This window comes from Suricata suricatta, chromosome 2, assembly GCF_006229205.1.
Source record: "Suricata suricatta isolate VVHF042 chromosome 2, meerkat_22Aug2017_6uvM2_HiC, whole genome shotgun sequence".
Lineage (NCBI taxonomy): Eukaryota > Metazoa > Chordata > Mammalia > Carnivora > Herpestidae > Suricata > Suricata suricatta.
Window position 1 is genome coordinate 174945114 of NC_043701.1, and position 15215 is coordinate 174960328.

The following is a 15215-nucleotide window of genomic DNA, read 5'->3' on the forward strand; positions in this document are numbered from 1 at the left end:
TGCCTGGTAAGGAATTTGGACTTGATGCACTGGGACGCCATTTAAGGCTTTTACGCAGGGGTTTACCAGAGCAGGCTGAGGCCCAGAGCGGAGGAGCCAGCGGAGATGGAAGAATGCCAGCAGGGGATACTGTTGGACTGGCAGGTGGTGGTGCTTGTCCCCTTTGGGTCAGCTGTTGAATGGGTTGAGGGGAGGGAGAAGAGCGGGTGACGCCAGAGATCTGGGTGATGGCACTGCATCAAAAGCGGGGAGGGAAAGATGGTCTCAAGTGGGTATCTGAGTGGCGGGGTCCAGGGGGCAGCAAGCCCCACGCTGAGTCTGAGCCCCCCGCAGAATGGCAGCGTTCGGGTGGGGAGCGGTTCTCACCGAGTGCAAGGTGCTGGGCACAGGGAGGGGAGACAATCCTTGAAAATATGTGGCTCTGGACTGAGGTTAGCTCTTCTAGTGAGGCTGGTGACTCCAGGAGTTCCCGGGCTTCCGGGAAGGAGGGAGGAGTCTGGAGCCCAAGGCCGGAAGCTGCGGAGCCAGGAAGGCCCTGAGGAAATCAAACTGGAGGGGCCTGACCTTGGCCCTCCACTGACCTTGAGGAGGCAGGAAGGCTGGGCGTGGGTGGAAAGAGGTCTGCGGAGTTGATGCCGGGGGTTCCACCACTGTGAGGGACGAAGCAGGCTCATTTCGGAAGGACCGCTCTGGGGCTCGGAGGCCTTCAGTGCCCCCCAGAGGCTCCCATTTACCTTGAGGTTGGCCGTCATCTTAATGCCTGGGCCTTGGGCACGAGAGACCCTTTTCCTTTATTTTTTCAAAGACTCAACTTTCAATAAGTTTATTAGTGATTTCACAGTATCCCTCCAGAGGTCGATGAACACACACCTAGAAAATCGAATCTTGTATCACCCATCCCCTCAACAACCCTATGGGAGTGGACAGACAGAACAGACTTGTTTCTCTTCTTCCATCCAGGCCTGAAACCCCAGGCACCAGCCTGGAGGGGGTGTTGGCCTGGGTAATTGTAAGCCATCCGGGGGCACAGACACCTCGAGCTCCAGATCTCTGGCAGAGTTCTCGAACTGACAGCTCAAGCAGAGAGGAAGGTGTCTAAGCAGGAACGGAAGAAACTCACCGGAAACTCAACCCTAGACCCCCCTGTTATAGAACAGCTCTGTTTCTTCTGTTGCGGACTGAATTTCCGTTTCAAGATGACTGCACTGTATCTGAAAAACAAAGTTAAATTCTTAAGATTTATATTAAGAACTTTCTTAAGGGCCAAGTTAGAAAAGCATTTATTTCCCAGTCCAACTTTTTCAGCCAAAAAGAAAACAAAAAAACAAAAAAACAAAAAAAAAAACCCCACCAAAAACCAAGACAAAACCAAACCCAGAGCTTCTTGAATACTCTGCTATGGGGAATTTCAAATATAAACACATGCAGAATATGATGAACCCTCATCTACGCGTCACTCAGCATTAGTAACAAGCCACCAGACTTCTTTCATCCAGCATCTCCGATACTCCATTTGGGGCTATTTTCTGGAGTATCGGAAGGCGATTCTCAGATCTGTCAATTTACTTACAGATCTGTCGGTATGAAATTCCAAAGGACAACTGTTCCGGAACTAGTCTGCTGTCCTCACACCTAACAAAAACGAGTAGCAATCCCCCTAATCCCCAGCCACGGTTCCAGTCTGACAAGGTGCCAGAAGTAGCAGCCTGGTGGGGAAGGAGCGTCGCAGGGCACAAGCTTCCCTGTCAAGGTCCTGGAGTTTCCAGACCTGAAGGCTGCTGCAGCCTGTGGTATGTGTGAGAAGAGGTCTTGGCCCTAGGCAGGGGCCAGACAGGGAGGCAAGGCACCCTCCGGCTGGGGACCGCCATTCAGCCACCTCTGTGCCCCACCTTGGACCAACAAGGTGTTTTCGAGGTCTAGCAAATGCCAAGAATTGCTTAGGAGTCGGTGGGGAGAGGCTTAGGAGGGGACATGGACTCTATTTCCGGTCTCTACTCTGGCCTCTGAGGGCCCTACCCCTTCCAGCCTTGCACGACCCACCTAAAGCCTTCAGAGTAGAGCCTGCTTCCTCGGCCTGGCCACACAGCCCTGCTATCTGGCCCCAAGCATCTTGCCAGTCACACTCAGTGCCTTGTGGCCAGCTACATTGGACTCCTAGCTCTCCAATACCCCCGACTGGAATGCCCTCTTCCCTCCCCCATCTTCGCCTCTTCAAATCCATCCATGTCCAAAGCCTCCCTCTTCCATGCAGCCTTCCTGGATCAGCTGGCAATTCTCTTCTTTCCCTAATCTCCCCACAGCCTTTCGGTCGTATTTATTTCCCAGCAGGTAACAGTGGTCCCCATATGTGACCCGTGACCCTTCCTGCCATCTGCCCTATCCGTTCTCTTCTTCTACAGCAGAATTTCAAACAGGTCCAGAATAAAGACCTCATTTCCCGGCCTCCCTTGCAGCAAGGCTTGGCCGCACAACTAAGTTCTGGCCAATATGGTGGAAGTGAAAGTAGCACGTGGCCAAGTGGAACGAGGAAGGGACCATCTGGTAACTTGACGATGGGGCCAACTCTTGGAATGGCGGCATGCTGAGCTGGAAGAATTGGATGCCTGAGCGCTTGAGGACAAGCAGCTGCCCTAGTGGGCCGCCGCCTCACAGTAGAGCAAAATGGAGCCTCCTGTCAAGCAGGGGCCTGTGTCAAGGGTCGACACAAGCAGTCGGAGGTCATCGCCGGGACCAGCATCAGCGGATTCCCGGGCACTAACAGCACTGCAAACCAGCGGAGGTCTGCAAAGGGAGGATGTTTGCAGCAAACCAGCGGACTCTTCCGATGTGACCCCTCCATGACCACTTAAAAAGCAGCTGCCGCCGAAGGCACTGCCCAATGGATCTCGGAACACGACTGAGGTCCTTCACAGCTTGGACATAATAAGTGCTAAGTGCCAAGGGCTGACCCAGACTGGACCTCGGCCTTAAGTGCGCGCCCACAGACTGACTTTGCGTTTGGTTCGTTAACTTCCACACCCTTCTGTTACCTTGTTTGTAGTTCTGCTCCGTGCGCTGTGTAAGAAGCCAAGTTTAACCATTGGGGAAATGTCACGGGTTTGGAACCCTGAACTTGCTTTTATAATCGTGATTCACTTCGCATTAAGACTGAAGAAAGCTGATCCTTTATTGGAAAAGACACCAGGAAAACAACTCGGGGCGCCTTCCTCGCGTACTCATGACACATTTTATGTGAATGAGAAATAAACTTCTACCTTGCTCAGGCTGTTATTTTGGATCTCATTTACAACCGAATGTAATTCTAATTTATTTAAAAATTTTTTTTTTAAGTTTATTTATTTATTTTGAGACAGACAGCACAAGCAGGGAAGGAGCAGAGAGAGGGAGAGAGGGAATCCCAAGCAGGCTCCTGGCTGCCAGCACAGAGGCTCCCCAACCCCACCCTCCCCAGGGTTCTATCTCACAAACCTGAGCAATCATGACCTGAACTGAAACGAAGAGTCAGACAGTCAACCGACTGAGCCACCCAGGCACCCAGACGCAATCCTGGTTGACACAGAGCCCTTCCTTCCCTCTGTCCTATTGGCGTCACACCTGAGCCAGAAGTCTGGGTGTCCCCTGGGATCCCTTTCTCTTTACTTTCACCCCCAATCTGAATGCTCACAAGTTCTAATCTGTCCAATTCAAGTATTTCTCTCTAGGGGTGCCTGGGTGGCTCAGTCGGTTAAGTGTCCGACTTCAGCTCAGGTCATGATCTCACAGTTTGTGGGTTCGAGCCCCACATCGAGCCTGTCTTTGGATTCTGTGTCTCCCTCTCTCTCTGACCCTCCCCTGCTCGTGCTGTCTCTCTCTCTCTCAAAAATGAAACATTAAAAAAAAAAGTATTTCTCTCTAACCTACTACCATGGACCTACTCCAAGCCCCCTGTCACCTCCAGGCAGAATGCTTCCACAGCTCCCAGCTGTCCCCCGGCCTCCAGGACCGCCCCCACCTACACCGTGCCACCCAAAGAGTGATATTTCTGTAATGTAGCCTGACTAAGCCACTCCCTCTAAGTCACTCCCCCTGACTAAGCCACTCCCCCCTTGAAACATCTCCCTCATTCTCTCCATATAAAGTTCTAACACCATGAGGGGCTGGTGAGGTCCAGCCCCCCCCACCCCAGCACTGCCTCTCCAGAGCTGAAGAACCTACAGGGGGATTTCCTATTTCCCGGGAGCCCCAGGCTCCTGTCTGTAAAGTGGGAACACCAACTGCCTTGAAAAGCTGTCTTAAAGCCAAGAGACTAACTGCCTGGCACAGGCCCCAGGATGCAGAAGGCGCTGAACACACAGCAGCCACACTTACTCGGCGCAGAACACCCTGTAGCCTCTTCCTTCACACCCTAGCCACGTGGGCCCGGGGTGGCCCACACCAGGCACGCCTCCAAGCCTGCGTGCAAGCTGAGCCCTTGGCCCAGGCTGCCTTTCCCTCCCCACATCCCCCGCCACTGCCCCCGGCCCCTGGCCGTGCCGACACTGCCTCTGTTGTGCCCACACCGCCCCTCTGCGTGACCACGTTCCACCTCACCGGCCCGAGGCCCCAAACACATCCGTTCGGCCCTGTAACTCTCAGTGTAGTGGCCGCCCAACTCACGTCCAGTGAGAACGGTGACAGAGAAGGGGGGCCTCATGCCCTGGAGGGCCCCAGCCCTAGAGAGCGGCCACTAGCTGAGGACCAAAATGATATCACAGAGTGAAGAACCAAGTTACTCCTAACATTGGAAAAATGAATCTCATGACCCACAATGATGTGTCCAAGACAGACTGGGAAGAGACTGAGTACCTAACACCTTGCTGAGTCCAGAGTCTGACTCCCCCGTGGCAGCGAAGGGAGCTCGGCAAAAACTGTGGCCCTTGGACCTCTCCAAGCACGATCCCCCCCCACCTCGGCTAGTCGGGGCTCCTGGGCTCTGTGGCTCCCCCTTCTCCTATTTCCCCAATCAAAGGACCTGGTGGCCACATTGCTTTCTCATAGCTACTGGAGGGCAAGACCCTGTTTACGCACCGCTGACCCCCACCCCCAGCTGGTCTGGCAGGAGAGCCCCCCCCATCACTGTTTGTGGGATGACCCCAAGAGCCCAGGAGGAAACCACAGCGCGGCAGCAGGGAGGGGGAACCCCCGAAGACGTAAGGACTTTTGTGATGACCCAACCTGCAGACAGGCCGTCTCCTCCCTCTGGGCACCAGTGCAATCAAAGTAATTATTGGCAAAAGGGCTCACTTTCATTATAACTTATTATAATAAACCCTGTTCTAGGTGGGCCTGTGAGGATTAAAAGTATTTTCTAGCATTTGATTCCCATGAGAAGCTGCCCGCCCCACCCCATCCCTCACCACCCTGGTAGCAACTGTCTAAGAGACTTTAAAGTTTCTATGTTATGTGATGGCCAAGTTGCCTGAATTAATGACTCTCTGAACCTAAACTGGGGTTTTGAACAAGCTCATTCCATAAATTTAAGTGCTTTTGAAGACATCACTGATTTTTAACTTCAGTGACAGAAACAAACATTTGAAATTTTCGGCGAACAGCTGTGACATCAACAATGTCCTTGACAGCAGCAACGGCCCTTTGCAGAGACACTGCTATCTTCGATTCTCTTTAACGGATGTGGAAACTGCATCTCACAGAACTTAGGCAAACTGACCAAGGTCATGGAGGAGCTAGGAATTTGAACTCACGTAGTCTGACTCATCATAAATTATAATATATCCTAGTCTATAGAACGGCACTGTCTAATACAGAAGCTACTGGCTGCATGTGAGCACGGAAAATAAATTAAAAATTCAGGGGCGCATGGGTAGCTCAGTTGGTTAGGGGTCCGAATGTGGCTCAGGTCATGATCTCACGGTTCATGAGTTTGAACCTCGCATCGGGCTCTGTACCAACAGCTCAGAGCCTGGAGCCTGCTAAGGATTCTGTGTCTTCCTCTCTGTCCCTTCCCCACTCACACACTCTCTCTCTCTCAAAAATAAGTAAACGTTAGAAGAAAAAATCCAGTCCCTCAGTCACATTAGCCGCACTAGTAGCCACACAGCTAGCGGTGGCCTATGAGCACACATATGACACATTTCCATCACCGTAGAAAGCCCCACTGGAGGAGGCATCACTGTGACATAGGAGGTACTTGACAAATCTCAAAGGTTTTTTAAACGTGCCAGAAAAATGCTTCTGATCTCCCACTAAGAAAAACAGAATCCAAAATTGCACAAGTGATGGGGGGGGGTGCTATTTTTACACTTTTGTAAACCTTGCATATTTCTTACAATTATTCATCTTTCTCTTACAACAAGGTGAAGAAAAAGGTTTGTTTTTTGGCTTTTTCTTTTTTTTAGAGAAACTTGAATAGGGGGCACTTACCCGCCCAATCTGGGGGTACATACTGAAAGAAAATGGCACCATCAGTCCCATCACTAAGATAGTACAAGACAGCTTGAAGGTCCATAACGACCATGGGTACTGCCGGAAAAACTGGGTCCTGTAAGAGACAAGGTTACTGGGCTTTCTTAGAGGCTGGCCCCCCGCTCCGGTGGTCTTGCGTGCAGCCGGCCAGGCGCACGGCATGGGCCCCACTCACCAGCAAACAAGGGATCCCAGCAGCCGCGCGGATGGGGTGCTCGCTGTGCGGCAGGCCTGGGGTTCAGCACTTCTAAGGCCTTTGCCCGTCTGATCCCCAACAACCCTTTGAAGTTTGTGTTATCATCACCCCCTTTCACACAAACAAGGACGCGGCCAGCAACCGGTTAAGTCATTGTCCAAAATCCCACACCTCCAAAGTGAGAGGCCAGATTCTAGAGGCTGGGCTCTCCGGCATGCACGTGACATTCTGACCCAGCCTGGGAGGCAGAGATCCAGGGGCCCGGGTCCGGCTGCGGTCCTGCCACGGACAGACCGCGTGGTCTTGGGCGACTCGCCTTCCCTGTCTGCGGCCGGGTCCATTCACACGCAGAATAAAAGGGCTGCGTCCGAAGAGCCACCTCGGTCACACAGGTTGGATACTATCATGGCTGTGAGGGCCACTGGGAAACGAAATTGCCCAGGTCGCTCGTGTCACTAGGTGGGCCTCCAGGGACAGACCGGAGGGCCCCAGCTCTGACCCAGCCGGCTGGGTCCACGGAGAGGCTGGGCCGGCAGAAGTCTCCACAGTCAGCCGGTGGCCCGTGGGAAGTAACACTTGGCTCTAAGCAGCATGCTGCTACTTCTAGAAAACACACTCCTTACATGCTCCCCACGCTGGACAGAGGGGATCGGTTCAGGGAACCCCCCCTGGGCCAACTGAGTCCTCCCCAGGGGGCTTGTGAACTGAGGGGAAGACACGCCCTGCCTCCGCCGGGGTTCGCTGAGTTTCCATCCCTCCTCGGGACTCTTTGAGGACAGGAGCCCGGAGGTGTGGGCAGTCATGTCCCTCAGCACCATGAAGAAGCCAGTGTGGGGCAGGACAGGAGGAGGCTGACTCTGCGAAGACAGGACTGTCCCTGCGGTGGGCCGACCGCTCAGATGCCGCCACCCAGTATCTAAACCAACACATCTGCCTTCCAGCCTAAGTCCCTGTGCTTGGGCTTGTCCCTGGCAGGTCCCCAGGCCTTCTCCCAACTGGCCATTTCTTGCATCTCGAGAGGGATGACAGACTACTGAACCGTAGGCCACTTGGGCTAATTTAACACATGCTTGAAATGAAGGGGGAACGCAGGCTTGAGCCACCCTCCTGGCACATGGGAGCTGGGAGAACTGCCAATCACCTCAACTCAGCATTTGAGACATGAGGGGCCGTGCCTCAGCAGGTGCTGGGACACAATCAGGAACACCCAGCTAGCTGAGGACAGGGCCTGGGCGAGATTCCAGGCTTAAGGAATGGGCAAATTTGGATTTCCATGCGCGCCCCATATCAATCCTACTGTCCTGTGATGAACAGCGTGTAGCAGGAAGGTGACCAAAGAAACGCCTTCCCATCCTTCCCACCAGGCTCGGTGTTTGACGAGTTCTATAAGGATTTTGAGTATCAAATGTCTGTCTCTATGGAGGGAGGGGAGTGTGCCTCTTACCTTGTGAAAAAGTGGGAGAAGACTTCAGGGATAAAGGCGGAGGTCCCAAACAGCACAATTCTGGACGTCGCTGTATCTCTAACGGCCTAGCGAAAACAGAACGGAAGCGTCCTAGCACGTGGTGTGAGGCCACTTCCGGGGATCTTTCGGCAGCTCTCCTGTGTCGCTCAGGCGGCGGGACAGAGGTGGAGGCAGCCCCACGTCGCGCAGCGAGAGGACCGCTGGGGTGGGTGCAGGAGCTACCAGAGACGGCATGTACCTCCGCTGACTCCACCGTCTCCATCGGTCCGCCAAACACGCAAAGTACAAGCAAAGGCAGTTGACAGAAAAACCTTCACCTAGAACCAAAGGGCAGGCCCCTTGGCAGAAACGCTGGCCTTGCCCCCAAGGACCGCTGCGTGATTTCCTTGCAATCCAGGACAATCCACAGGCCTCCTGCTCTGAGTAGCAGCCCAGACATCCCTACCCCTCTGAGTGGAGGAACCTTCCAGAAGTCCCCCTGGAGGGCACGGGCGTGTCATCACATGCACACGTGCCAGGCTCGGACCCACCTGCGTGCACCCACCTTTTGCTTGTGTAATTAGGTGTGCACAAACATGTATGGATGCTGGATACATTTTGGCATCTTTTCTGTAATATACACCACTCTGTATGTCGAACATTTAAACAGGTTACTTACTGTCTGGGTTATGTACGCACAAAGTCACGCGGACTCAGTGGCCACGTAAGAGACTTTCCAGGGAAACTCTGACTACAGATGACACTCGCAAGTTGACTTCAGAGCCCCAGCCCCGGGTAAGGCGATGCTCCACGGACAGCACTGCTCTGCACAGGATGACCGCGCACGCACGCGACTGTCCCCTCCCAACCCGGTCTCCATTTCTGGTTCCCAGGACATGCCTGCAGCCCGCCTTCCAGGCTCCCCTCCCGTGCCCGGCAGCCCTGCTCTTCACTTCCCATATGGATGCCCGTCTCCTCCGATACCTCTGCGGGGACCGCCTTTCCCCCATGGGGACATAAACTTTCAGGAGAATAAAATAAAACTGCTTGACTTCAGGAAGAGAAAGCGGCCGCTGAGTGTGGGGTGTTTTGACGTCAGTGGGGCAAGGCCAGCCTCTCTCTGCGGTGCCTGAGGGGAGGACACTGCAGGCCTGACGCCCATGGGGGCGGGGGAAGGGGAGGCCGCTGGGCGACACATTACACTTGGCAGTTGAGCGCCTTCCAAGGCCAGTCAAGAAAAAACAGCGCAGACAGGCCCCTGAACCTGCTCAGAGGTGCCCTGTTACGTATCAGATATTGCTGGTTGCGTAGTTTCTGAAATTTTAGCCAAGGAAAATAAACCTTTTGGTGACAGGGAAATGTTGGAAGAATGCTTATGCTTATGCACAGTTGCAGACACAATTTTTTTTTTTAATTTGAGAGAGAGAGGGAGAGTGTGCACACATGCACAAGGGGGCAGGAGAGGGGCAGAGCGATGGAGATGGAGATGGAGATGGAGAGAGAGAAAGAGAGAGAGAGAGAGAGAGAATCTTAAGCAGGCTTCATGCTCAGCTCAGAGCCTGATGTGGGCTTGATCCCACGATTCTAGGATCATGACCTGAGCCAAAATCAAGCCTCACATGCCCAACCGACTAAGCCACCCAGATGCAGCAGTAAATTTTTTTTTTAAAGCAGACTCTCAATCTTTTACCCTAAATTGGCCTTCATGCAAAAATGAAGATCATCCTGGACAGATGCACTAGACATCCTGAGAGCTAGCAGGGCCTGAGGCTGCCTCCCTGGGGAGACTGAGAGCTCCTGGCTCCTGGAGGGAAGGGACCCTAAGGTCAAGGGCGCAGCTGCGCTGAGCCTCCCACAGCACCTGGAGGGCACAAGGTGTCAAGGAGCAGCTCTCGGGGCACCTGAGGAAGCTCAATCGGTTGGGCATCTGACTCTCCATTTCAGCTGGGGTCATGATCCCAGGGTCGTGGGATCGAGCCCCACACCGGGCTCTGGGCTGAGCATGGAGCCTGCTTGGGATTCTCTCTCTCCTGCCACCCCTCTCCCCTGGTCTTGCTCACTGTGGCTCTTAGAAAAAGAAGACACCTGCTCTCATTCTTCTCTTCAGCTGCGTAAACCATTCACGGCCGCCCTAACGGCCTGCAGGTAAAGGGAGCTAAGGACAGATGCAGACAGATCCATCCACATAAAGACTTGCGCGGAAGTTCAGAGCAGCCTTATGTGCAGGAGCCCCAAACTGGACATAACTTCAATATCCGTTGCCTGGGGAATGGATACAGAAAACGTGGTAGGCACGTGCATAAGACGCGACCCTGCCGGGCAATGAAAAGCAACAATCTCTCGGTACCTGGTACAGGCAGATGAACCTCAGAAGTGAGAGAAGTCAGACACAAAAAAACACTTGTACGAGTCACTTACATGAGATTTCTGAAAGGCAAAACTAGGAAAACATAAAGCAGATCAGTGTTTCTCTGGGGCCAGCGGTGGGGGAAGGGAGTGACTCAACGAGCACAGAGGAGATTTAGGATGAAAATGTTCTAGATTTGGATTGTGGTGGATAGCCGCATAACTGCTTAAATTTACTAAAATTCATCCAGCCGTACTCTCGAGATGGGTGAATTTTATAGTATGTGAACTACGTCTCAATAAAGCTATTCAAGATGTCTGGCTAGGGTGGTTCTCAGGCACAAGACCTTTGTTTCGAAAACGAGGGATTTCTGGCAACCACTTCTTGCCTTGTTACCTATAATTTATTGAGAAATGTGGCTCAGTTGGTTAAGCATCTGGCTTCGGCTCAGGTCATGATCTCACGGTTCGCGGGTTTGAGCCCCGCGTCGGGCTCTGTGCTGACAGCTCGGAGCCTGGAGCCTGCTTTGGATTTTGTGTCTCCCTCTCTCTGCCCCTCCCCAATTCACACTCTGTCTGTCTCTCTCTCCATCTCCCTCAAAAATAAACATTAAAAAAAATGAAAGAAAGAAAGAGAAGGTGGCTCCTATTTCTCAGACATGCTACTAAGCGTTCTGGCAGGAATCCGGCGGCATGCACGCATCTAACAGTCTGTCATTCAGCTTTGTGAATCATGGATAGGGTTCAGAGCAATATGCTTCGTGAGCCGAACAAGGGTTGATTTACCCACTGAACAAGCAGCCACCGTTTCCGACCCCTCTTCTGGTAACACAGGGCCCAAGGGTGTCCCGACAGGCGTCCCCTTGAACGCGGACACCATGAGAAGCTGCTCCCCTCACTTGTCATTGGCCTGCTCTGTGCTGCTGTTTGCGCCATTTGTGCATAGGGGCCTCATGCTACGATTCTTTAGTGAATGTCACTCAACTGAGACAAAATACCCAAAAAAATCTCACCTGCTGAAAAAGTATTTTTATAAAAAGTCCACACCCCAAACAAGACCACCATAGGCCAGTCCAGTTTCTTCAACCTGAATGCACACAGAAGCCACCGTGCTGAATTGAGCAAAAGAATTAAACTATTTAATAATAAAACTTATTAATCATTGAAGCCTTTGAGGGGCGCCTAGGTGCTCAGTTGGCTAAATATCTGACTCTTGATTTCAGCTCAGGTCATGATCTCAAGGTTTGTGAGACTGAGTCCCGTGCGGGGTTCTGTGCTGACAGTGTGGAACCTGCTTGGGATTCTTTCTTGTCTTCTCTCTCTGCACCCCCTGCATGCACGCACGCTCTCTCAAAATAAATAAATAAGCTTAAAAAAATATTTAAAACAAAATTAAAAAGGAAAACAAGCCTTTTTGAAGAGTTCTGGCCAGGGCCCCTGCTTTCCCCAGGCCAGCCTTGCCAGAAAACTGGTCCGGAAAGATGAAGACTATAAGAAAATCTGCCATGAAGGGGACAGGGAATGCTTCTCTCAAACCCAGACAGGGAGTCACTGACTCCCACAGATACAGAGCAGCCTTGGGGGAGGGAGGGATGCTGAGCTGGAAAAACAATATCTCCCCCTCAGAGAGCGACCTAGCATTTGGAGAAGCCCATCTGCGGCGGTCAGTCTTATGCGTCAACCTGGGTAGGAAAGGCACCTGGTAACTTAATCAGATGCTAACTGACGCGCTGCTGTGCTGTAGATGTGGTTACCGTCTACCATCAGTTAACTTTAAGCAAAGAAGATTACCTTCCATGGTGTGAATGGGCCTTGTTTGATCAGTTGGGAAGCCTTGAGAGCAAAATCCAGACAGTTTTCCCAAAGAAGAAATTCTTTTTTTTTAAGTTTATTTTTGAGAGGAGACAGAGTGCAAGTGGGGAAGGGACAGAGAGGGAGACACAGGATCTGAAACAGGCTCCAGGCTCGGAGTGGTCAGCACAGAGCCTGATATGGGGCTTGAACTCCTAACAGTGAGATCATGACCTAGGCTGAAGTCGGACGCTTAACCAACTGAGTCACCCAGGCACCTCCCCAAAGAAGAAATTCTGCCTCAGGACCGCAGCACCGGCTCCTGAGTTTCTAGCCTACCGACCTGGCCTACACTTGACCAACCTATGAGCCCTACAATGGAATCAGCCTATTACTTAAGATACATACATCTATACATACTACTGGTTCTGTTTCTCTAGAGAACCCAGACTAATTGCATATTAGTGGTGCAAAATGGAAACATCATTTTAAACATCATAGTTCAAAATGGAAAACCGCTCTGTCCGCAAGAGGGAAAAGAGGTAAAGAAAGGTGGAAGGGAGACGGGACCTGGGTACCAGCTCTCAAACAGAAAACTCCATGCTCTACCCAAGAGGCGAGCCAGCTAAGGCTCCATTGTGTCCCCTTACCTTCGTGCCGGCTTTTCTGGAATAGCCCATGACATTGCCGTCCTTGTCCATGACTTCAATCCCTCGAATGGGCTCAAGACTTCGGACTGCAACAACATTCATGGCACTGATGTGGGCTGTGCGTGTAGAGAAGAGAATGCACAACAGAGGGTGAGTTTGGTCCAGTGAAGGAAGGCCTTTTCTGGTGTGAGGCCTCTTTCTCTGATGGCTACGCTCACCCCGCCCTCAGGCGGTCACTTGGCCAACTGAGCTCTGTCCTGGGGCTCTGGAGCTGGGTCAGAACTGCTGGCTTCCCAGTCGTGGATCTTGGCCACGAGCCGGCACCAGGTTTCAGCACCCCTGAAAGTCCAGCCCAGCTCTGTGGGACGATTCCAGGAGCAACCCGAGGTCCTTGAAACACACCCCCGCTTCTTTGCTTTAGCTGGTCTGGATCAGGTTTCTATGACATTTTCCCAAATTTTACTGCTGACATCATTCTGCCTACTCTTCAAACCGTTATTATGATTTCCAGAGTCAAATTTGGAGTGTGAACTAGGGAATCTGTAGGCTGGCAAACTTAAAACGGCTAACATCTCCGTTGCTCCCACTGGAGTCTGTGCACCCGGCTGGGATCCCCTATACTGCCACCTACTCCCTGTGTGACCCTAGGACAGTTACTTAATGTCAGGCTGCCTCAGCCTCTTCTTCTGTAAGTGGACTAACAATACTGCTACCCATACATATTTTCAAGATTAAATGAAATAATACACGCACAGGGCTTGCACACTCTTGAATATATAATTTGTGTTCATCCCTTGACGATGAAGAGTATATCTACAGAGCAAGTGTCACCTCTCAAAACAAGACCCTAATCTGGACCCAGGGGCCACGGAAGGCTACAAAGAGCAGCTATCATCAGTTACAATGTGGCCAAGGGACCTGGCTGTCCCCAAAGATGAAGGAAGGCTCAAAGATCACAAACACTGCCCATTTCCTGCTTACTCAGAATGATGATGGGAAGGGCTTTTTGCCATAACGCGCTTTTCAGCCGCAACTGGAGCAAATGAGGGAGTAACTAGAAAAATAAGAGAGAAAAATTATTATTGCCTGGGTCCAAAAAATCAGCTGAACGTACTCAATAGCCAGAGTTAGCATCAACCTAGTTCCTGGCACAGGTCAGGCCATTGCAAATGCTCTCCGTGTATTTTTTAGCTCATGCAATGCTGAGGTGTTCTCCCGATTATCAGCAGAACACACGGAGGCTGAGGGAGGTTACATGACTTGTCCAGTGACACCGAGCTACTAAGAATTTGAGCCAGGATGCCAACCCAGGCTTATCTGACTCTAGTGTCCGCATTTTTAACCATCACAGTGCCCTGACATCCAAAGCAATATACGATGTGTACAAATGTTTATCTAGTCTAAATACATTTTTTAAAAAGGTAAGAGTACTGAGTATATACCTAGAAACTTGGGATACTCATATGCTTATTTTTGGGGGGGAGGTGACAGGATTACAGATGACCATTTCCTTCCTTATGTCTTCGTCATACTTTCTAAGTTGTTTTTTTTTTTAATGTTTTTATTTATTTTTGAGAGAGAGAGAGAGACCGCGTGAGCAGGGGAAGGTCAGAGAGAGAGGGAGACACAGAATTCGAAGATAGGCTCCAGGATCTGAGCTGTCGGCCCAGGGCCCAGCGCGGGGCTTGAACCCACGAACTGTGAGATCATGACCTGAGCCGAAGTCGGACGCTTAACCAACTGAGCCACCCAGGCGCCCCCTCCTTTCTAAGTTGTTTGAAGTGAGGGGGCGCCTGGGTAGCTCAGTCAGTCGGGCGTCTGACTCTTGATTTCGGCTCAGGTCATGATCCAAGGGCTGTGGGATCGAGCCCCGTGTTGGGCTCCATGTTGAGCACAGAGCCTGCTGGGGATTCTATCTCCTTCTCTCTCTGCCCCTCCCCTGCTTGCTCACGCATGCACTCTCTCTCTAAAAAAATTTTTTTTTGAATTAAAAAATTAAAATTAAAAAAAGTCTGAGTTGAAACATAAATTTGTAATTCGGAATATTTTGTTTCGTCCTGAGGAATAAATAAGATTTGACAGATTTTTAAAATACCCACTCCAAAAAAGGATGAAGAAGCAATTACTCCTGTCTCTAGTAATAGACTCTCATGCAGGCGACGATTCTAAGGAAAAAACAAAAGTATATACTTAGCAAATACCACAGTTTTACCCTGGAAGGATAATTAAAACAAACAAACAAAACTCCAAAAGAAATAACACAGAGTTGCATATGTCCTGGGCCTCGTAACACTCACATAACTTGCATTTCCATTGATAAGGTTGAATACCGTCGTGTAGGTATAGA

At 51.4% G+C, this 15215-nt stretch overlaps 1 protein-coding gene across 1 annotated transcript in view; it reads right to left on the bottom strand.

The window, feature by feature from the left end:
• Positions 1–807: 807 nt before the first annotated feature.
• Positions 808–15215, bottom strand: part of SFXN4 (sideroflexin 4) — a 22482-nt gene continuing 8074 nt past the window's right edge. The window contains exons 9-15 of the mRNA XM_029932674.1: positions 15166–15215; positions 14968–15033; positions 13850–13922; positions 12869–12984; positions 8082–8167; positions 6400–6517; positions 808–1211 (exon numbers count right to left, since the gene is read on the bottom strand). Coding sequence (XP_029788534.1) covers positions 1134–1211; positions 6400–6517; positions 8082–8167; positions 12869–12984; positions 13850–13922; positions 14968–15033; positions 15166–15215 — 587 coding nt within the window. The 3' untranslated portion in view covers positions 808–1133. The remainder of the gene's footprint in view (positions 1212–6399; positions 6518–8081; positions 8168–12868; positions 12985–13849; positions 13923–14967; positions 15034–15165) is intronic.